Source organism: Chelonoidis abingdonii, chromosome 1 (genome assembly GCF_003597395.2).
Source record: "Chelonoidis abingdonii isolate Lonesome George chromosome 1, CheloAbing_2.0, whole genome shotgun sequence".
NCBI classification, from domain to species: domain Eukaryota; kingdom Metazoa; phylum Chordata; order Testudines; family Testudinidae; genus Chelonoidis; species Chelonoidis abingdonii.
The window spans coordinates 229,404,092-229,427,650 of record NC_133769.1 but is presented as its reverse complement, the minus strand read 5'-3'; the positions used below and the strand labels follow the sequence as shown (position 1 = coordinate 229,427,650).

The following is a 23,559-nucleotide window of genomic DNA, read 5'->3' as shown; positions in this document are numbered from 1 at the left end:
GGTATTGCCACCCTTACTTCTGTGCTGCCTTCAGAGCTGGGCAGTCAGAGAGCAGTAGCTGTTGGCCGGGCACCCAGCTCTGAAGGCAGCACTCTACCAGCAGCAGCGCAGAAGGATGGCAGTACCATACCACCCTTACTCTTGCGCTGCTGCCTTCAGAGCTGGGTGTCCAAAGAGTGGCGGCAGCTGATTGAGGGCCCAGCTCTGCAGGCAGCGCTGCCTCCAGCAGCAACACAGAAATAAGAGTAGCAGTACCGCAACCCCCCCTACAATAACCTTGTGACCCCCCGCCCCCAAAAAATCCTTTTTGGGTCAGGACCCCTACAGTTACAACACTATGAAATTTCAGGTTTAAATAGCTGCAATCATGAAATTTACAATTTTGAAAATCCTATGACTGTGAAATTGATCAAAATGGACGATGAATCGGGTAGGGCCCTAATTACAGCATTCTTCTCTTAAACTATGGCAATATGTTTCGGTTTCTCCAAGGGCAATAGCATGTATAGTGGACACATGAGAGGTTTCTGTTATGAATATCCCATATTCTTAACTATTTTTAAAAGTCCTGTTTGAAAAACGTTAAATGCTTTTTAAAATTACTTGTTCATAACACGTGGGTTACATGCATAAAATGTGCAAGAGATAGATCCTGGAGCCTCAAGTTTGGATTCAGATGCTCCTGAAGTTCATAGTTGGTCTAATCCCAGGTTTTGGAACTGCATACCACTAGACGAATCTTAGCCACTGACTAGTATAGTGGATGCAAACGCTATACAAAACAATAAAAAAGGTAACGTTTCAGAGCCAGAAGGCTTAATCATAGTTACACAGAAAAAACTGAGTAAATTAACGCTGTGCAACACAAATGATGATAGTGATAGTTTTCTTTCAGTGAACCACTAGGATTTCATTTTATTCCAATTCTAAAGAAAAATATAATAAAATGCTCCTAATTTCATCACGTCTGTCCCACCAGGCTCTGGGAAATATTACTTAGTAAGTATAGTTTGATAATGAACAATATGTCCATAAATAATATCATTCTACAAGGGTCTCAACAAAAGCTGTTGTACTGCACGGAAGTGGTCAAATACCACAGTGTTGGACGTGGTATAATTTCCTTGATAAACAGGTATTTTTCAGGGGTTAAGGTACAACAGTTATGAGGGCCATATACTGTAAGTACCTAGACAGATAACATCCTTAATCTCCATTGTCTTATTTAGCCTCTCTTAGAACAGATTTCAGGAAAGGTTTCCAGATGTTATAAATGTTATCCTATCAAGATCAAGCCTCTCATTTATGTGTACATAATTCCATGGAAAAAACTTTAACTGAAGTAGTCTTCCACAAGCACTGATGGAATGTTTAATAAATCAAAATATAAGCAGTGAGAGGTGCCAAAGCCAGACCTCTAATGAGAAATGTACATCCTCAAAAGCTCCTAGAAAATCCATCTCCCTGTCATAATTCATCAAACCACAAATATTTTTCTGACCAATGTTACTGAAGGACATCATAAATGCCCTGTAATAGAAATACAGATAGGAATAGGAGAGAGAGAATAGAGAACTTGCACAATGGGAAATGCCCACTGAAACAACCTGCAGGGAAAGTGCAATGTAGCATAAATTCAGCTGCATCCCAGCAGGGATCCTGTCCTGAGAAAAACGAATACAACTCTTCAATCTTCATTTATGAAAACGATGAAGAAGCAGAAGGAACAAACAGGGCAACAGTAATAGGCAGTGCTTAATTTGTAATGAAAGCTGCTCAGGCTCAAGCAATTAGTGCTGGGGCTGGAGCAATTTTTTTTTATTTTCGTAACTGACACATCAAGCCCTGAGGTGCCGAGACTATGAACTGCCAAGCTCTGGCAAAAATTAAGCCCTAGTGATAGGGAAAGAATGAGAGATAAGAGGCTAGTGCCTTTCATTTGTATGGCCATTGGATCCTCAGGCCTGCTCTGTCATATCTGACAGCCCTTGGGCTCATCGGCTTATAGCATAACTAATGTAGTGCTGCGAATATATGTTGCGTTTTACAAAACAGGTGCACTCCCTGCCCTAAAAGCCTTGCCATCTAATTTCATTAAAAGTCAAACATGAGTTTTCAAATGCGTCCACTAATTTGGGTGCTTCAATTTTGGTGTATACACTACAACAGTGTATGCCAGTTACCAACCAGCCGCCACAAAGCAAACTGCATTTATTCTTAGGGTAAAACAATTACAGAGACAACATAAAAAACAATAAAAGAACCGATTTGATGTTAGATGCTTACTAGAGGCTACACTAACTCCAACATAGGACTTCGGTAGGTGTCAGTCTTTCCACATCCCGACTGGACAGTTCAGCTGTTACACTCTAGGCCTGGCTCTATAAAGAATCTCCAGCTCTGGGAATAGGTAATCACCAGTCAGTGGCCCTTTCCTCAGGGTGAAGCTTGAAATATCTGGGGTTCTGCATAATTGGGGTTGTGTTGCATTAACTGCTCCCCAGAGATTGCAGTATCTGCTTACCCTTATTGTCCCAAAAGTTGTTCTATCATCTGCCTTATGGAAGCATGTTTTCTTTAAAAACAGCAGCTAGTATGCTAACTACCCCGTGTCCTGCTTTTTCATATGATTTACTGGTATCCTAGAAACTTCTTTGGAAACACCAGGAAAGCCCTAGTTTTTCATTTCATCAGTCAAATTGTTAGGGGTTTGGGTTTTTTTTTGTTTCTTTGTTTAAGACATATTGCTACACTGGGTAATATTTGCTCAGTATTTATCAGGAGTAGACAGTCCAGTGGAACTCCTTTTCTGTTCTAAATAGGTTGCTACTTCATCACCCTGGTATCTGAGCACCTACCAGCGGCCTGTAAAGTGTTGTGACTAATGTGTCGTATGTGGCTTGTTCTCTGTCATTTTTACCCCTAGGGGATAATTATATGTACAGTGTTGGTAAGATTTTGTGTTTTGGGTTGTTTTTTTAATATACTCACTGCTCTGTGGTTATTAAAGAAGGCAGATCAAGTGCCAGGTGCACTTCTTCAGAGTGGAAGGTGGTAAGGTTTTTGACAATCCTTAGTTCCTAGGGGAACTCGCTCCCAGACTGGTTTCAGAGAAAGCTGTCTCCTGCACAAACAAACTTTACCCTTATTGTAGAGTGTTCCATTGTGCCAGAGGAGGGGAGTTGTTGACCAGTCTTCATTTTGGAACATTAAGCGATCTTCTAGATACCCAGACTATTGAGCACCTTGAAAATAAGGATCGAAATCTTGATCTCGAATTGATATTCGATGGGAATCCACAGTAGAGAATGGAGCACAGATTAGATGTGCTTACGGTAGCCTTTGTTGCTGAGAAGTGCTTCAGTGTTCTGTATTAGCTGGGGTTTTGTAAGTGATGAAGGATTCATTCCCTGGAATATTGCACTGTGTAGTCTAGTCAAGAGGAGTGTACACGAGTTCACTGGGGCTCGATCTTCTCCGGGGCAGTAGGGGACCACACCATCTCACTACACACCGATGGTTCCAGGGGATTAGTCCAGCCGGGGGGGTCTCTCTCGGTAGCCCCTGCTGTAGCTGGCCGAAATGCAGTTAGTCTGGCCCTGGCTCAGGTGGGGCAACAAACGCTGAGTCAGGGTGCTCAGGCCCTCAGGCAGGGCTGAGCAGTAATAACAGGCTCTGGCCTTGTCAGGCCAGGGAGAGGGGGAGTCTACCACCCCAGGCGCAGGGTAGGTGATTGGCTGTGCCAGCTGGACCCATAATGGCCTGTGAACATCCTAGGGAGACAAGTTAGGAGATGGTGTGCAGTGCAGTGAACGCTGCATGGAGCAAAGAGAGAAACTGAATGAGTGCAGACATTAAAGCTGCTGTTTTCTTCAAAGTGAATGTTAACATCGCTTGTTCTGTGTTTCACGATAAACTCATTCAGAACACTGGAGTTACTAGAAAAAACCCTCCTCTCTGTGAAGTATGCTCTATGTCACTGACTTCAGAAGCTGGGCAGTCGCAAGACCGGCGTAGATTTTTAAAGCGTACTTTTGTCTTTTGTAGGAGTATTTTGTGACTACAAAAAATGTTGCAACAGCAGTGTCCTAGTTTATGGTCTTGCAAATACAGTAACTTTATAGACTGCACTAGTTGTTATAACATTTTTGCCTTTATCTGCCTCTTCATGCCTTTCATCTTGTTTATCATAACAGTAAAATAGAAGCAAAAGAGCACTAGTCAAGCATTTGTTGTATTATTTATGTAGTCACATTTAGATTGGCTGGAGAGAGTGCTTTGCTTTTTGTTTTGAAACCTTTTGAAAGGATATTAAATATAATGGGCACAATAATTTAGCCATGCAGTCTGTGCTACAGACTCATACATAACCACAGGAAAGAGAAGTAAAAGTATGATCAGATAAGGTATTCAGGCTAAAATAACCCCCAACAATCTTAAAACTCTATAGAATTGTGTAGTGCTCAAAAATTTCACCAAATTTATTTTACAGTGAAATTCACTAATTTGAACTCATTGACTAGGAGACACGTTGCAAATTTGTGAATGATGTGAATTAGTGAATGTATGAACAAACACGAAGAAAAACCCGGAAGGCTGCATTATAAAATTTACTTTGTTCATTTATTTGACAAAATTAGCTTAGTTTTGTTATCATGATTCATACTAAATGTGCTGTAGTACATTTAGTAAAAATAAGTGAATTCTTATTATGAGACACCTCACTACAGCATCGTATCTGCTACTAAAACTTTGCAAGGGGTCACCTTATATTGTGTTCAAGTGTATTTGAGATTTGATATTAACTAAGTGTACATTAAAGAGCTTCTTCTGTACTCAGAAGAACTGGTGAACAGCATTATGGTGTGATGAGACATTAAGTGCAGTGTACTGGTAAATGGTAGGGTGAGTCATCTTAAAATGTATTTTGTTGGTTGAATAGTTGTAGTATCATTTCCATTTAATTTTAAATTCTTTAAGTTCTGATGCACTACTTTTCAAATCACATTAACAAAAGTAATTTCTCTGTAGTTTCCTGTCACTAGTAATAAAACTTTCAATAGCTCACTGGTACATATTACTTTTCAGCCAGTATGTTGCATTTTATTCAGAAGAGGAAACTTTATTCATAGATGTTCATCTGACCCTAATGCAGGCAACAGCAATAGGAGGCTAGCACTGCTGAGTTCTGGAAAATAACCCTACGCTGTTTGTTAGGTTCAGTTTCCACATCACATGACATACAGTATTTCATAATGAGCTTTAATGATCTCTGCTGAGTTGCACAGTAGATTCTATGCTATTAATCACATTCTTTTTTATTACCTCCCCTGCTCCTCTTCCTCATAAGAGCTAATAACAGGAGTGAATCAGCTTGGGGTGGTTCATTGCATCATAAGTGGAACATAAAGGAAATGCTTGTAACACAGTTGGATGAGGAAAAACCCATTGCCTAGGAAGAGAAAATACATTGATGGACAGTCTGTACTAGAGCCATGGGATGTGGCACTTCTGTGACTGGGAGTCGGGCAAAAAAGTCAGAGAGAGGTAGGTGCTGCACCTGTGTCATTTGTTAGCCTTGTTATCCTCTGTTAACAATTCAAGGGTTGCACTTGCTCCCCGTCCCCAATCCTGTTGTCAAGTAATAGTTTAGACTAAATTCTGTTTTAAATGTTCTCTTTTAGAGGATGTCTGACTTTTAAATGTTGGTTAAGGCAGAATGACTCTGTTAGTTACAAAGAAACTGAAATCAAACAGAGCTACCTCAGTGATGGTCAAATTCAATAATTGCACTACAGAATGATTAGTCTGCAAAACAGTGTTTTGTTTTATTTCTTGCTTAATGTCAGTTAGTCTGTTGGTTGACAAATCGCTTCTGTACTTGGGTAAAAATTCTGTTAAAAGTTAATGCCGGCAATTTCCTTGTTCAAAAAATATGTCACGCAGTGTTATGTGCCAGTGGTGTTTGGCATAGAGCTAGAATGTACCTAGCCTTTGCACAGGGCTCCTGGGGATGGCTCCATTTCCCCTCACATGCCTTGCACAAGCTTTATTATTATTTGCATTATAATAGTGCTTAAAGACTCAATCAGGAAGCAAAGCTTCATGGTGCTTGGTGCTGTACATACACGTAGTAAGAAACAATCCCTACCCTGAAGAGCTTGCAGTCTGCAAAACAGAATAAGCATGATGCAGGGGGGTGGATTTTTCTGCTCATTACAGATGAGGAACAGGGTCGCAGATTTTAAATGACATGCTCTCCCTCTTTTGCTCACCAGTTTAATACTCTGCACTGAATACTTGTAACACTCAGTGTCTGGTGCTGAATGGGATTAGCCCATTAGTAATAGGGTTACATTTTAACCAGAACTTAGAGTAACAGTATCTTTAACCATTACCTAGGCAGTAAGCTCTCTGGGACAGGACTGCCTTTTGTATTTGTGCAGTGCGTAAAGGGATCATGGTCCATGACTGGGGCTTTTAGGTGTTATGGTAATACAAATAATTCTAACTACTTGATGCAGTCCCTTTAATGATCAGGGGTGGGGATGGGGAGAGGAGAAGGGGAAAAGCTATTGATTGTGAAGACATCCCTCAGTTAAGTATGTGAAAAAAGTCACTGCCCAGCCAACATAGGTATGCCGGCAGAAGTTCTAGGCTATGGCTATGCTACAGAGCTTACATCAGCGCAGTGGCATCAGAGCAGCTGTACCGCTGCTAGTGCAGATGGTCTAAGCTGATGGGAGACAGCTCTCCCTTCGACTTCATTTCTCCAGCTCCCCACAAGTGGCGCTAGCTACATCAGCAGGAGAAAGTCTCCTGCCAACAGAGCACTATCCACACTGGTGCTTAGGTCAGTGTAACTTATGTCACTCAGGGCGGTGGCTTAGTCACACCCCTGAGCGACACAATTTATGCCAACCTAAGCTGCAGTATGTACATAGTCTTAGTGTAGATGCAGTTATTCCAGCAAAGAAGTCATTTTGCTGGTCTATCTTATTTTGTTCAGGGAACTGGTATAAACTATACTGGCAAGGACTCTTATGTGTCTCCACTAGTACTCCTGAGGGAATTCTGTGCTATTGCGCAGTGCAGATTTTTTCAGACATTAATGTTTTTTGTGCAAAATTTCCTTTCTCCCACAAAAATGGGCTGCAGTGGGCTGCCACTAGGGGCTGCTGGACCCTGCTGAACCCAACTCGCACATGGAAGACACTGCCAGGGAGGCGGGAAAGGAGGAGGAGGAGCTGGAGGGTTTCCAGCAGCTGCAGTTTCTCGCATGCCTTGAGGGAAGGAGAGTGCGGTGTGCCAGACATGGCAACCCCATGGAAAAAATGCAGAATCTGGGCTTGTTTTTGGCTTAATTGGCTTGCGAGTTGCTTCTTGGCTAGTTTTTTACTTATAGCTTGTTGCTTCTTTTTTTGATTGGCTCCAGACAAGCAGGGGCAAGAGGGAGAGAGAGTGTCAGGGGTGCACAGCGGGCCCACCACAGTCCCAGACTGCACGCTGGGGGGGATCTAGGCACATTGCGTGTTGGGGTTCTCAGGGACTGGCTTGTTTTGGCCTTGTTTTGAAATAGGGTTGGCTTGATTTTTGACTTATTGTGAAAGTCGAGTGCTTATTTACCGTGTGAAGGTTGGCAACTGTGCAGTGCGCAGGAAACTCCACCATGCAAGCCTGGCTGGGACTGAGCATCAGGCTGTTCTCCCTCTGGATCCCTGGGCCCTGGGGGATAGAGGGCTTGGTGTCTAGGCTGGTGGTGGGGGCATGACTGGATTCTGGGGGAGAGGGGTGCGGGTATCTGGGCTACAGGGGACCTCACAGCTGTGCTCTGCGGGGAGAGGGGTGTGGATATCTGGACGGGATTCTGGAGAGGAGGGAGTGTGGAAACTGAACGCCTTTCTGTTTTCAGAGAAACTGCACAGTAACTTTGTTTTGTTGTATTTTTGTGGCTTTGTATTTTGGCAGCAATAAAAGCAGCTATCCTCATTCAGAGGTGGTATCGGTGTTACATGGCCCGGCTGAAGATGAGGCGGCAGTATGCTCTTAGTATCTTTCAGTCAATTGAATATGCTGAAGAACAAGCTCAGTTACAGGTCTGTTCTCCTGGGTTGTTATGGTGAAATATGAAGGCCACACTGTCCAGAAATGTATCCCTAAGCTGCACAAACCAAATGGATAACTGCAGGTATGGGTTGCAACTTCTGAGCTGCATGCCCACCTGAATTTTTTGGGTATCCAATTCCCTGATTTACTTAAAAATAGGAACGTGGAAATGGCCATACCAGACTGGATCACTGTTCCATCCAGTGCAGTAACCTGTCTCTGACAGAGGCCAGTATCAGAAGCTTCAAAAGAAGGTGCATGACCCCTGTAATTAAAATTATGGAATAACATGCTTATAGAGGAAGTTTCTTCCTAACCCTCCACGAGTTAGAGGTTACTTTATCCCCTGAAGCAGGAGGGATTATATTACTTGTATGTTTACAAAACATCTAATCCTGTGGATGTTTTGGATGCTTACCAAAAAGTTCAGTTTATTTAGCTTTTTGCCTGTAATCGGTTTGTTTGTTAAACTAAGGAAGGAGGATGGTTTTGTAATTAAGGCTCTGAACTGTGACTAAGGAGATCTGGATTTTGTTCCTGGCTCTGCCACAGATTTCCTGTGTGATCTTGGGCAAATCAAAAATTAAAATAGCAGTAAACTAATGTAAAATATTTCCTTTCTCACACTTTAATTTGTCAGTGCTTCAGGGCAGATACTCTCTCTCACTATTTGTACAGCATCTAGCCCAATAGGGCTACTGTAATACAAACAATCATCCTCATCAACATTTTAAAGAGAGTGGTGGTAGTGGTGGATTATCCAATGGGCCCATGGGGCCTGAACACAGAGGCCTGTACCTGGGGTCCCCCAGAAAAATGGGCATCCCAGTAGAAATCCGCCATGGGGCAGCAGAAGCCCAGAGCCCTAGCAGAAACCGTGGGGCGGTCAGGGGAAGCCTCAGCTGAAGCCCTGGGACTGGAGTAGCTCTCTCTCCCTGCCATGGCCTCAGGGCTGGAGTAACTTTCAGTCCCCGCTGCAGGGCTGAGGTGGGGGGGACAGAGCTTCTCCAGTCTTGGGGCCACAGTAGTGTGGTGGTGGCAGAAAGGAACGAACAGGAGGAGGGGTCACGGGAGTGTGTGGAATGGGGGTGAGGCTGCAGGCAGAAAGGGTGGGGTGAGGCCACCGTTCCATCATGGTGGCCTCCTCACTTGCTTTGGCTCAGGGCCCCAGGAGACCTTAAGCCACCTCTGGGGTGTTCACTGGCCTAACGGCAAGAGCAAGGTGGAAAATTCTTTGCCACACATTTTTCTACGTTTCTTACACTTTTCTTTAAAAATACAGTTTAATTTTTTGGAAAGCATTTTACATTTTCTAACAGTGTGTGTTTTTAAATGAATTCTTACAAAACATTATAAATGACTTCAGTCAATATTATATTTCAACAGACAGTGCTGGACTTCAAAATTTGGTCCCTTTTTGTCAGTGGTGCAAGTGGAATCCATCTCTTACTGGATGGGGGGCATGTGACCTGCTCACATGACCCTCCATGTGACTCCTCCCTGCCCCCAGTCCAGGGCCCCCATGTTTTCCCTGTCCCCTCCCCATGATTCACCCCCCTTACCTGGGGAGGTGGGGGTTCTGTCCTCCTCCCGCTGCACCTTTGGAACCGCAGAATGTGGGGCCACTGCCTTATGCTCGCAGCTCACCCGGGACCTGGGAACCGCAGTGAGGAAAAGAGCAGAACATGGGGCCACCGGATGGCCTTACGCCTGCAGCTCCTCCAGCGCGGCTCTACCGCTCCCATCCCTGCCCGCAGCATTGCCCTCTGTCGGGGTTGCTGTACATCTGGAGAAGACCGTGCATGGAAGGGCTGGGGGCAGTACAGCTGCATTGGAGGAATTGCTAGTGTGGGGCTGCCCAGTGGCCACACGTTCTGCTGCTCCTTTCCGGTATGCCGTACCAGCTATAGATATTTTGCTAGTACGGCATAACGGACTGTACCGCGCTACTTGCACTGCTGTTTTTTGTTATTGTTTTACATGGTTTAATGAAGCTCAGTTAATGTTCATTCTATTCTGAAAATGAACAGTATCAGCTAGCTTTAAAGGAGTTTGTTGAATTCAATTAGTGATGCTTATGAATCAGCGTGAGCCCACTAGCCTGCAGTAAGGAGGAGGGAGAAAGTTGCAACTCCTACAAGAGGACAAGGTTGCATTGTTATCATAAATGAGTGATACAGATCCAAGGTGCCTCTGTATCTTTCTAGCTGAATGTCCTAATTAGAGGGAAAAGAGTAAAGAAAAATGAGAGACCATTAATGTTTGTATGATCTCCTGAATTGAATTGAATTGAATTGATCAGTGTATTTTTTTTTCTTAAAAGCAGCAGAGAATCCTGTGGCACCTTATAGACTAACAGATGTTTTGGAGCGTGAGCTTTCGTGGGTGAATACCCACTTCGTCAGATGCAGGGTAGCATATATATACCTACCCCTGGAAATTTCCACCACCTGCGTCTGTGTCTATAAGGTGCCACAGGATTCTCTGCTGCTTTTACAGATCCAGACTAACACGGCTACCCCTCTGATACTTTTCTTTTCTTATTCAGCTGTCCAGTTTTTTTACATTCATGCTGGATCACTTTACTCATCTCAACGAGACTGATACAGGTAAGGATAAAAAAAGTTTAATATGGAAATTCCAGTTTAAAAGCAGACATTAGCCGGTGAGTTGTCTGTGTGATGCCTAGCTACATGCACATGACTGAAGCTTAGCTTGGAGCTTCCCATGCACTGTAGTGAAAACTTGATCCTATAGATGCTGATTCTGTTGAATATATACATACAGTACATTGAACTGTGTGAGATTCCAGTCAAACATATAAGTAGACCCCAAAATGTATACAGTGTTTTATGCTGTATTGTCTCTTTGAAGAGCTAGTAAATTGTTCTTGTGTTCTTACTGCTTGCAACCCTCCCAGAGATTGGGGGTGGAACTATGTATTTTTTTAATTTGTAATGGAAAAGTCTCAAAAAGGAATATGCATTGACCAATACTGAGCAGATGTGACAAAGCACAGAGGTGTTCTCTATGACATCATCTGAAAAAGGCAAATATGGAGCATTTTTTAGTGTAATTTATTCTGCACTTTTACTGCAGAGCATTTTATGTTGGGCCAGTAGGAAGTTGTCTGCTTACATGAGTTTTCCCACATTTTTTAGCTAACCAGAGCTGCAGATGCAAAATCCAGTCCTTGTGGATATGACATGGATTTTTGACACTCCAGGGGGAATGCTTTGGTTTAATAAAACAATGACTGGATTATGTTTAGTCATAAATTTTAAAAATTTGGGACAGATGCTTATAAATAAAATAATCTTCTTAAAAATAGTTGTAATCGCTGAACTCAGCTGGAACAGACTTGCCAGGGATACCTTGGATCCCTTTGCCATTCTACTTCTCTGATCCCTGTAGGAATGAGATATTCTGAAAATTAAGGGGAGCAGCCAACGAAGGAAGAAGTTGTAGAAGCAGAGGGTTGGAAGCCAGAGAAGATTCATGAGGAAAGACCACAACAGGAACATACTGTAATTTCATTTTAGTAGAATTATGGAATTGGAAGGGACCTCAAGAGGTCATCTAGTCCAGTCCCCTGCCCTCATGGCAGGACTAAGTATTATCTAGATCATCCCTGACAGATGGTTGGGTTAACCTGCTCTTAAAAATCTCCAGTGATTGAGATCCCATAACCTCCCTAGGCAATTTATTCCAGTGCTTAATCACCCTGACAGGAAGTTTTTCCTAATGTCCAGCCTAAACTGTTCTTTCTGCAATTCCAGTCCATTGCTTCTTGGTCCCATCATCAGAGGTTAAGGAAAATGATTGTTAACCCTCCTCTTTGTAACAACCTTTTATGTACTTGAAAACTATTATCATGCCCACTCTGTCTTCTCTTCTCCAGACTAAACAAACCCATTTTTTCCCATCTTCCCTCATTGGTCATGTTTTCTAGACTTTTAATCATTTTTGATGCTCTTCTCTGGACTTTCTCCAGTTTGTACACATCTTTCCTGAAATGTGGCATCCAGAACTGAACATAATACTCCAGTTGAGACCTAATCAGCGCAGAGTAGAGCAGGAGAATTAGTTCTTGTGTCTTGCTTACAACACTCCTGCTAATACATCCCTCCTGAATGATGTTTGCTTTTTTTGCAATAGTGTTACACTGTTGACTCATATTTAGCTTGTGATCCACTGTGACCCCCAGATCCCTTTCTGCAGTACTCCTTCCTAGGCGGTCATTTCCCATTTTGTATGTGTGCAACTGATTGTTCCTTCCTAAGTGGAGTATTTGCATTTGTCCTTATTGAATTTCATCCTATATGACTGAAGTGAATAGTGCACAGGATTCAAGGAATACCAAAACCATTCAGAATGTGAACAATTTCAATGATCAAATTAAGTTTTATATTAGGCTATGTTACAATGTTTTGCAACCAGCTCTAATAAGGCAACGAAAGACTAGCCTTTGATCTTTAAAGTGTTTTGAGATCCTTGGATAAAAGTAGCCTTTGAAGTGCAAATTCCACACAGAGCTACAGCTTGAAACTGACTTCTGTTAAACAAACAGCAATTTGTTTAGGAGGTCTGAAGAGAGATAAGCAAATCTGAACCTAGCTGTGTTAAGAAGGAGGCAGTCCTTACCTTATTGAGTCATAAAAGAATATGAAATATCACTTCTCTTTCATCTGGGCCAGCCATTGATTACTTCATTTAAAATGCATACAAGGCACTTTGATAGCAGAATAAAACCATCAAAAACTATAAGTGGTTCAGTGTTCTAATGGCAACAATTAGAAACCACAGTTCTTCTCTCTTAAACTGTCTGGAATGCCTAATGTACAGTGCACTCTTCTTGAAGAAGAAAGTACATCTGTGCTCCAGGGCCAAGACGGAGAATAAGGTAGTCCTGCAATTGATTTTTCTACACAGTGCACTAAGACAGATAAGTGCGGTCTGCAAATGATTGCTTTTCTTGCGGGGTTTTATAAGAATAAAGTGGCTAACTCAAAGAAGATCTAATGAAATTCATATCATCTACCTAGTTGTCTGCTCTAATGGTATATTTCACTTCACCTTCTGAACCCAGCTGAATCCAAAGTTTTTAGGATGATGGGTTAGCTTGGCTATTCAGTTGCTTGTAAATCATGTCCGAGATGTCTCCCCTAACCAGCCTAGATAAATCTATATATATTGACCTTTCTTAGGTAAAGGTCTGATAAACACTTTAACTATATAGGGTGAAGTCATGGCTCACTTCTTGTGCCCACACTGAAGAGTAAGGGGTGTAAATTGCCCCTTTTTCCCCTGTGTGGTCTGCCTGCATTAAGAACAAATATTAGTTATAGTTAAAGACTGCCTTGGGAGGTTGTGGAAGCTCCTTCGCTGGAGGTTTTCAAAAGGAGTCTGGATAGCCATGTGTCTTGAATGGTTTAGATGCAACAAATCCTGCATATTGCCAGGGGGTTAGACTAGATGACCCTTGCAATCTCTTCTAACCCTACGGTTCTGTGATTCTTGGTCAAAAAACAAAAAGCTTTCGTGATAAAGCTCAATTTTCACTGTCATATAGTTTTCAGAAAGTTGTATCTTTGGGGTTAAATGTTTGAGACTTGGTGTCTGCCCAAAGATAACTCTCTTTCTTGTTGTTTTTTTGAGTGTAAAAAGGTCTACCACTCTTACAATAGAAGAGGCTAAAAAATACAAGCTTCCCGTCAAAAAAATCTTTTCAGACCTACAGCTGAAAAAAATAAGGACTGAAAGTTTCAAGAATGGCATGGAAATAGTTCTCACTGAGAGGCAGCACAAGGCCTTGACCAAAGGGAATTGGTTTAACTATTTGCATGTTATAAGTGCTTACATAGTGAAAATGTGCAGTAGAGGGTTGGTTTGGTTTTTTTTAAACACTAAGCTTGTCAAATCAATGTTTAGGCCTGGGCTGTACTAAAAAGTTAGGTCGACCCAGCTCCATCGCTCAGGGGTGTGAAAAATCCATACCCCGAACAGCGTAATTAGGGCAACCTATGCACCGGTGTAGACAGTGCTAGGCTGACAGAAGAATTCTTCTATTGACATAGCTACCACCAAGGATTCTCCCATCAGTGTAGATGGTGTCTGCACTGAAGCACTACAGCAGTGCAGCTGTAATGCTGCAGCTGTGCTGCTTTAGCATTTTAAGCGTAGACAAGCCCTTAGGCTCTGATTCAGCAAAGCATTTAGGCATGTGCTTAGCTTGAAACATAAACCTAAGTCCATCTCTATTTAGCAAAGCATTTAAGAACCTGACTTTACTGGGACTTAAGCAGGTATTTAAAATGCTTTTCTGGACAGGGCTATTCTTAAGCAGGTGCTTAAGTTCTTGCTGATTCAAGGCATTTCGGAACTGACCGACTGTGAATGTGAGCATAGTCAACAAAAGAAGCTGCAAATCAGCCTGGCCAATTGTCCAAATGTTTTAGGAAGCCCAGGATCCGATAAACAGAATTCTGCTGCTGCTTTCCGCAACACATGTTCCTTTAACTTAGAGTAATAGAAACAGGGCTAAAAAGTCCTGAATAGAGCTAAGCAAAAACATTTTAGATGACCTTTGCATTTTTCAGGGCTTCAACACTATTTGCAGTTTAAGTCAATTTGACAAATAATTTCCGTAAAAAAAAATATATATATATTACATAAAATGTTTTTGTTTCTGCCACGTTGAAACACTTTGTTTCAACTTTTTATATTGAAACAGCGCTCTGTTCTGAAATTTGACCAGGAAAAAAAAAAACAGAATGAAAAACACCTGAAAAAGACTGAATCAAAATGAAAAAATATAAAAAAAATCTATTCAAGTTGATCAAACCATATCAATTTGAAATGAAAAACTGGAAAAAAAAATTAGTTTGGGTCCAATCTGAAACATTTCTGTCAACTCACACAGTTTTGTCAAGTTTTTCAATTTGACAATTTTTCTTTAAAATCTTTTTATTTGAATCTAACTAATGTTTCTTCTGGGTTTTTCTGGTCGAACCTTGAACTGAAACATGGCTTATTCACTCCACTCTAGCCAAGTTCCTCCCCAAGAACTTCTGTCTTGGACCCTTGTGCGAGCCTCAGTAAAAGCAGAGATTGCCTGTCCTGTTCAGTAGTTCTGTGTGCAGGAAAGAAGAGAGGGATGGGGATCTCTGAAGGTCTTATAGACCCCGATATAACACGAATTCGGATATAATGCCCTAAAGCAGCACTCTGAGGGGGTGGGGCTGCGCACTCCGGCGGATCAAAGCAAGTTCAATATGACGTGTTTTCACCTATAATGCAGTAAGATTTTTTGGCTCCCGAGGACAGCGTTCTATCGGGGTAGAGATGTACTATAATTAAGCCCCTAAGAAATCTTCCTGGCTCATCACAATGTAAGTTTACTTTCCTGTTTTTTTTTTAATGTTTTAAAAAAATTGTGATCACTTTCCACTTAATGCAATTGTCCTTTCGATTTGTTTTGCCCACAGCTATTTCTCATCTCCTCTGCCTCTTCCTGATGTCAGTGTAGTTTCAGCGTCATGAGCAAGATGCTTCATAACTGTATAAATCGTTCACTTAGCAGTCTTGATATTCTGGTGGTGTTTGGAGGTGATTTTCAAAGAGGTCTGTGGGAGGGAGCTGTAAAAGCCCTTTCAGCAGTATTAAAAAAAAAGGGGCGGGGGGGGAGGGGGTTTGTGAATGTACCTGCCCAGCCTTTCAATCCACCCCCAGGATCTCTACCAGGAGAAAAGAAAATTAATTTTAAGCAATTGACATAGCACATATTCTTGGTAATTTCCATCATTTAAATAAAAAAGTAACAGATTGTACTGTATGGGAACACACAAAACATAGATCGCCTTTGTGTTTTGTCTTAATCTTTTGGTTACATGCAGTGGGGAACTGATTTATTTGGTACAGTATATGAAGAACTATTCTTTATTTCATGTCACCTTGAAAGAGAGTCCTCCCTACTAGTTGAGAACACAGGATACTATGCAATTATTAATCCACGGCTATACGTGTATCTTTCAATGTGGCAAATCCCTGCATGCTGGCTTGGGGTAGGGCTCTGATTTATGTAATTAAGAATGCTTATTTCTCAGTATAAGCTCAGTAATTATGCAAATCTCCCTACTCTAGCTCCTATAAATCCCTGCTCTGATTGGTTGCTGTTCTTAGAATTCCTCTTCCATATGCCCACAGCAAACATAGATACCTCAATTTCTGACATAATTCCTTGCCTGTCACCCCATGCAATCTCCAGCAAATCAATAAAAATTAATTTTAAAATGGAATTGCTCTAAAGTGAGGGTAGGGGCTGGGGTAAGCCAGCCCTTTAGAAGGAGACATTGCAAAGCCTGAGATTAAGCATGGAGTCAGAGTGGGCATAGTGGTAAGAAGATGGAATGACTAGGTTTATCAGAGCCCTGGATGAGGAGCTGTGAGGACAGGAACCAATCAGAGCATAGAAGCAAGAGACTGGAGAACCTATTTCAGTGTCATATCTTCAAGATACTCCCTGGTAACTTGATAGTAACTATAGCCTGAGCTATTCTCCTTGGGCTTGTCCGTGAGAACTGGTGTGCACACTGTTTGGGATGTTCAGGTCACTGTGCTTTTCATGGCAAAATTGATTCCATGTAGGTAGGCGCCTAGAGTCCGTTTAACCTAGATCTGATTATTACCCTGTAAAGAGGAAGGCACTCATAAGGTATTGACTAGTCAGTCAGTTATGGATCTTTCTGCAAGATGGTGACGTGCACTCAGCTATCAGGGACAGTCAGTGGAAATTGGGAGTGCTCAGCACCTTGTAGGCTAAAGCCCTTAGCGTTGCTGCTTGATGCTTTGCTCCAGTTAGATTGATGCAGATGCAGGATTTGAATGGGGTAAACATTTAAGAAGGAAACTGTTCCTTTCTGTTTCTTCAGATAACACTTCTTATTTTGAACTTTCTTCAGTTGCTGGCCGAGTTGAACTTCTATCTGTATGATGGCATTGTATACATTATGAATCATATAAAATATGTATGTGAATGCAAGGATTCAGCTGCTGCGAGTTTTATTTTGCATCCAGTTCTTCAGCCATGATGATAAATAATAAATAAACCCTTTTTTATGAATTTCAGATCAAGTCTAATGAGGGTTATGAAAAACATTAAGCTCAACTACAAGAAAACAAAAGCTGTTTATGAACTGGAACCTCACAAGAGCAACACCGCAGGTTGACCTGAGCAACCACTAGAATGTTTTTAATAAGGATCCTGCTGCTAGTTGGTTCTCGATCTGCCCAAGGAATGAGGCAGACCAATGATGTGCAAAAGCAAACACTTCAGTGCCCTACATGCTCATGTATAGACGAGTGTATATAAAAAGAACCCTGAATTGAAGCAATTAGAAATATTTCCACCTTCTCCACACTCCATGAAGAACAGAAGAACGGACTGTTTCTTTCTCCTGCCATACTTATACTTGCTGCAGTTCAGGCATAGTTTTATGACAGCTGGCCACATGGGGACATTGTGTCTCAGCTCTAGTGAAAATGGTGATATTGAAACACCATTGTTGGCACACAGCTGTGAGAGAATAGTGTTTGTTTGGTTGAGGCTTGGGCTACACTAGAAAAACAGGTCAATTTAACTACATCGGTCTGGAAAAATCCGTACCTCTGAGCTGCATAGTTAAGCCAGCCTAACTGCCCATGTAGACAGCAGGGCCGGCTCCAGGCACCAGCTTATCAAGCAGGTGCTTGGGGCGGCAACTCTGGAGAGGGACGACACTTTCAGCTATTCGGTGGCAATTTGGCGGAGGGTCCCTCACTCCTGCTAGGAGCGAACGACCTCCTGCTGAATTGAGGCAGATCGCGATTGTGGCTTTTTTTTTTTTTTTTGGCTGCTTGGGGTGGCAAAATCTCTGAAGCCGACCCTGGTAGACAGCACTAGGTTGATGTAAGCATTCGTCCGTCGACCTAACTACTGCCTTCCAGGGAGATGGATTACCTGTGTCTGTGGGAGAACCCCTCCCATCGGTGTAGGTGGCGTCTGTGCTGAAGCGCTGCAGGGTCGCAAATTGTGCTGCTGTAGTATTTTGAGTGGAGACAAGCCCTAAATCTTCAGTGAGCTTTTGGCATTTCTCATATATAGCAAAGTAACTACAACAAAACTAATTGGCTTTAAACCCCATTAAAAGTTTAACAGTACATTGTTGTAAACAGGTGAAAGAGCTATTGATGATTAACAATAAAGAAGGAGCTATCGATCATTAGCAATAACTCAAACCTATTTTGGGGGAAGGGAGGGCGGATTGGATAGCTAAATTTCTCCTAATCTAGAATTACAGGCTGTGGTTGAAAAATATTTTGCAGTAATGTTCAATCTGACTTTAGACACTGTATTTTTTTTATTTTATAAATCAGAGATAATTATTGGAAAGTTGTAGTTGATCCACAAACTAATGGCAGAAACTAATTAACCATTTTATTATAGCAGTGTAAATACCAGTGATTATTGGTACGTTCAGAATTTGTGTTGCCTTCCAAGATGAGACTTTCTACATTGTCTTCCTCCCTCCCTTTCTAGATTTGATTTATCATTTTTCAATAGTCCCAGTGATTTTAATACCACAGGTTCGGATGTACAATTACTAGAATATGAGCGGATGATAGAGATCCCAGACTCCTACCATGGACCTCAGCTGTCATTTCCCCTGACTGTTGCGGACACTAATTCACTTCTTCATGCTTTCAAGGATCAACAGGCAAGTTAGGGGTTGGGACTGTATTGGCGCCTAGGGTGTGAAACTTCCACCTTGCACCACCCCCGCACCCAGCTAACTCTGCCCGTCGCCCTCCCCCGCAGCAGCTAACCACGCCCATCTGCCCCTCCCACCAGAGGAGTCCCCCCACCCCCCGCAGCAGCTAACCATGCCCCCCTACCCCTCCACCTGGGGAGCCCCCCCTGCAGCTAACCCCACCTGGGGAGCCCCCTCCATGGCAGCTAACACCATTCAGGGAGCTCCCCAATACTCTGCGGCAGCTAACCTGGCCCGGGGAGCCCCCTCCACGGCAGCTAACCCTGCCCAAGGAGCCCACCCCAGCACACTTCCACTCCGCCTCCTCCGCTGAGCATGCTGGCGCCGCTCTAATTCTCCTCCCCTCCCAGGCTTGCGAAGGCTGTGTGCTCAGCGGAGCAGGCAGAGTGGAAGTGATCTGGGGCAGGGAGCGGTTCCCCTGTGTCCCCCCCTCTCCCGTTACTGTGGGCGGCCTTCCCCATGCCCCTCTGCTCCAACTCACCTCCACTCCACCTCTTCACCTGAGCGGGCCACCTAGTTCTCCTAGTGGTTGCACCGGCCCTGTGACTATCATGAATAAACTTAAGTAATGTCAAAAATTGTTACGGAGACTAAATTATAAGGTCATAGAAATTAAGTGAACTAGGTGACCTAATACATCTTTCTACTCTTTCTGCCAATGCAGGATTATTCTCTGCTGTTCATTTACTGATTATTTGTTATGATCTAAAGTATTGAGCATGAGTCAAGGAGCTAGGAAAGCTGAAGTTGGCTCTGCTACTGACTCCCTTGTATGTGCTCTTGGGCAAATTCTTTGCCTGTTTGCCTCTGTTTCCCCATCTGTAAAATGATGCTAATATTTACATTGTTGGGTGTTATGGAGAGCGATTAATTTGAAACTTTGAACTGCAGTTTCAGTGCTATCTATTAATAGTCCAGTTTAGTTTTAAATTTATTGAGTAAATGGGGCTTCCAATATATATCTCGAGTGATGGCTCTAGAAAGAGGAGCTGTGGTAAATAGAAGAGTAAATGAGCAAACACAGGCTTCACCCTTGAACACCGGTGTTCTTGTTCCCAAGTGGGAGTTAAGGCTCATTCTTTGATCAAAACTTTTTGGAGATGGGGTAATTAGCCTCTGTGAATTTGCCTCTCCCCGTACCACCTTCCATAGCGGAAGTGGTTGAAAGTCTCAGTAGAATTTCAGGTGGATGGTACATTGAGATGGCTATTTTTAAATGAAAAGACCTACAATCATTGGATGATGGGATCATCCTAGACACTATTAACAGAGCAGGAAGTACAAGAAAAGGAATCTCAGTGGGAAAGTATTTTTGTAGCTGAGAGGAACAAAGAGATAGAATGGACGAGTTTTAAAGATTGAGACGTTCGTTCTCATGCTTGCTTACTTCTGGGGGAATTCTGTACCAAAAAATTAAAAATTCTTTGCACAATATTTTAAAATTCTGCATATTTTGTCAAAATAATGTGGGTTTTTTATGCAAAATGATCCACAATTACAGACCATCAATCATGATTGAGAACAACATTCCAGAATGTGCAGAATAATTTGTCCCCATCTGTCATAAATAGATAGCTAAGGGTTAATGTTTCTTTCACCTGTAAAGGGTAACAAAGGGAACCAAACACCTGACCAGAGGACCAATCAAAAAACTGGATTTTTCAAAGTCAGGGAGGGAATTTTTGGGATCTGAGTCTTTTGTCTGTCTCTCAGCTATGAGAAGGTTCTTTCTATCTCTATCTTCTGTTTCCAAATTGTAAGTCAGGTAGAAAACAATATAGGCTTATGTTGTTTGTTGTATTTACATGTGTGCAGCTTGCTGGAATGTTTCAAATTGGATCTTTTGAATCAGACTGTTTATTCATATTTTTTCTGTAAGCAATAGCCCTGTATTTTATGTCATCTTGATACAGAGAATTTTGATGTCTTTTTTCTTTCTTTTTTTTATATAAGCTCATTTTAAGACTGTTTGAGTTTTTCTCTCTGAGTAGGCTAAGGAACGAAGGGAGGGGAATCTCTTTGTGTTAGATCTAGGAGGTAAGCTCGTCTGAAGCACCAGGGATTGGTGGGGGAAGAAGCGATCATTTCTGTTTCCTTGTATTTGGGGTTTGTCTCTTTGTGGAATAGAGTGATGTCTTCTTTGTGTATGTAAAAAGATTGCATCAGTACTCTCAGGTTAGCCCAGAGAGGAAAGTCTGGGTGGGAGAAAGAGGGGGAAGGGAAGTGGGTTATTTCCCTTGCCGGTAAGACTCAGAGCTTCTGGGTCTTGGGGTCCCTCCAGGGAAAGTTTGAGGGACCAAAGCGAGGCAGGCGCTGTAATTCCTGTCTGGTGGCAGCGAGATAAAATCCAAGCTGGTAATTAAGCTTGGAGGTTCATGCTAGGCACCCAGATTTTGGACGCTAAGGTCCAGATTTGGGAAAGAGGCTTATGATACCATCTGCATGCAGTTTTGTAGAGAATTCTCCAGCATGAGAAGCTGGTGGAGTCATTTTTGATGCATGATGTGAAGACTGTTCACATCGTGCAAAAGAACAAATATCCCTTTGCCCTTTGGTAACTTCATCTGGACCTGGCTGGGTACTTTGGGAAGTGCTTAGTTCTGATTGTCCTGACATTTTATTGACTGCTTGGTAAATGTTTTATTTGCCCTCAGTCTTTTTTTAATGGGTAAGTAAAATAAATCCTGACCTGTAATCTAACACCATTGTGCCACTTTGGCACAGGAAAAAAAGTGAGAAAGCACATAGTCTTCCTAACTGAGGATTCCCTTACTGTCTTTTGTAATAAAGGCTCCTTTATATCACCCTGGCAATGTAAAGGAGCCTTAAAACTTTTACAGATTTTATGCTCCTGGCGAAATTTACTGAGAATGGGAACAGTTAACTAACAATAGGAACATTAATAATGTCACTAGCAGGCAGGCTGCTACATTTCTGCCTCAGAGAAGGAAATCAATTAACTATCAATAGCAACATTAACAATGTTTTTTTTTCACATCAAGAACTGTGTTTTATTTCAAACATTGAAACAGTTGTGTAGGACTGCAGAGAGCAGACTCTTATTCTTCCACACCTTATCCCCTCTCAAGCAAAAACTGACTGAATTTTCTATCAATCCAATGCTTGTTATCTGCTATAAAATGAGCTGCCAGGCAATTTAAGGGATAGCACTGGCTGATTCCAACACTGGCAAAACAGCTGCTTGCTTTGTTGCAATGAAGGAATGTAGGCAGGCAGGCTGCTATATTTCTGCCTCAGCGGACAGAGCCTGCCTCGTGCCTAACAACCCAAAGTCCTACACCTCCACACCGGGTGCTCCACAGTAGCAAGGGTGAAGGACAGAGTCTCTCTTGCTTGTTTACAGGCAGGCATGCCCAGCCCATGATGGTGATTAATGTCTCCCAGGCTGGCATGTATGCCCAACCCCTCCTCTCCTTTTCGCCCCTCCCCCCCATGATTTGTATCTCTGAGGGCTGCTCCAGGTGCTGGAACAGACGTACCACCTGGGTTAATGAGGAAGAAGCATGTGTCTCACTCAAATTTTTTCTGTGCGGAAATCTGCAGACCATAAGAATTCTGCATGCATGCAGGTGCTCAGAATCCTGTCAGGAGTAGCTTATATAGAAAAAGGCAGATTAACTAGTAACTTTACAGCCCTGACTTTAGTTTTCTCTCTCATGTTTTTTTTCCTTTCTTTTGTACTTTACTACTCATTATATTAAACTTTCACAGCTAAAAGGAAGCCTGTTTTGTTGTTTAACAATACTTAGCATTTGTATAAGCTTTACCTATTCAAAGAGCTATAATAAGTACCTATTAACCTCATTGTACAAGTGGGAAAACTGAGGCACACAGGTGAAGTGATTTCTCCAAAGCAATTTACTGGGAAAGCTAGGTTTAGAATTTGGGAGTTCTAAGACTCCATGCTCTGGGTATCCTTAAATCTCTGACTGCCAGAAGCTGGGACTGGACAGCAGGGAACAAAGCACTCAAAAAATTGCCCTGTTCTGTTAATTCCCTTTGAAGCATCTGGCACCAGCCACTGTTGAAAGACAGGATACTGGGCTAGATAAACCGTTGGTCTGTCCCAGTATGGCCATCCTTCTGAGTTCCTAATTCTTCATCCTAGACCATGCTGCCTGTAATTGTGTTTAGAAAGTAAATGTCTACTATAAACAATCTTTAAATGGCAGGTACCTATTGCAAACTTGTTGGTAGTGGGTGGGTCTCTGTGTTGGCAGAACTTTTATGGAGTAGTATGGTCTATGTATATTTATAATATGCCTCCTTTGTCTCACCGCATTCCTTTCACAGCATCTTCATGCCCGCTATGTCCTACAGCTGCTACACGAAACCAAAAAACTGCTTAAACAGATGCCTAACATCATTCATCTGTCAACCTCCTACTCCAAGGAGATAACCATCTGTGGTAAGATGATCGCACATATAGCTGGTTTTGGCCACAGTATGATATGGATATTCCTGACTGCAGCCATAACTGTAATTTTGTAGATGGTTTTAGAAAAGGGAAAATCTCCCCAAACTACTACAACTCGTGCTGTTGAGTCACCACTGGTATATTTTAAGAAAGCCATAAACCTCCTCTCTTTTTTTTTCCCGTGTCAGATGTTGCTTGGTGAGTCAG

General features: G+C 42.3%; 1 protein-coding gene across 3 annotated transcripts in view; it reads left to right on the top strand.

Annotated features, from left to right (window-relative positions):
* Positions 1-23,559, top strand: part of PPEF1 (protein phosphatase with EF-hand domain 1) — a 59,947-nt gene that overhangs the window by 11,532 nt on the left and 24,856 nt on the right. For 2 of the 3 annotated variants that reach the window (XM_032763411.2, XM_032763407.2), the window contains exons 2-6: positions 5,351-5,547; positions 7,969-8,096; positions 10,655-10,715; positions 18,730-18,860; positions 23,229-23,343. In XM_032763411.2, the coding sequence (XP_032619302.1) occupies positions 5,496-5,547; positions 7,969-8,096; positions 10,655-10,715; positions 18,730-18,860; positions 23,229-23,343 (487 nt within the window). In that variant the 5' untranslated portion in view covers positions 5,351-5,495. Of the gene's footprint in view, positions 1-5,350; positions 5,548-7,968; positions 8,097-10,654; positions 10,716-15,344; positions 15,498-18,729; positions 18,861-23,228; positions 23,344-23,559 lie in introns of those variants that run through there. The other variant, XM_032763413.2, reaches the window with a different exon arrangement.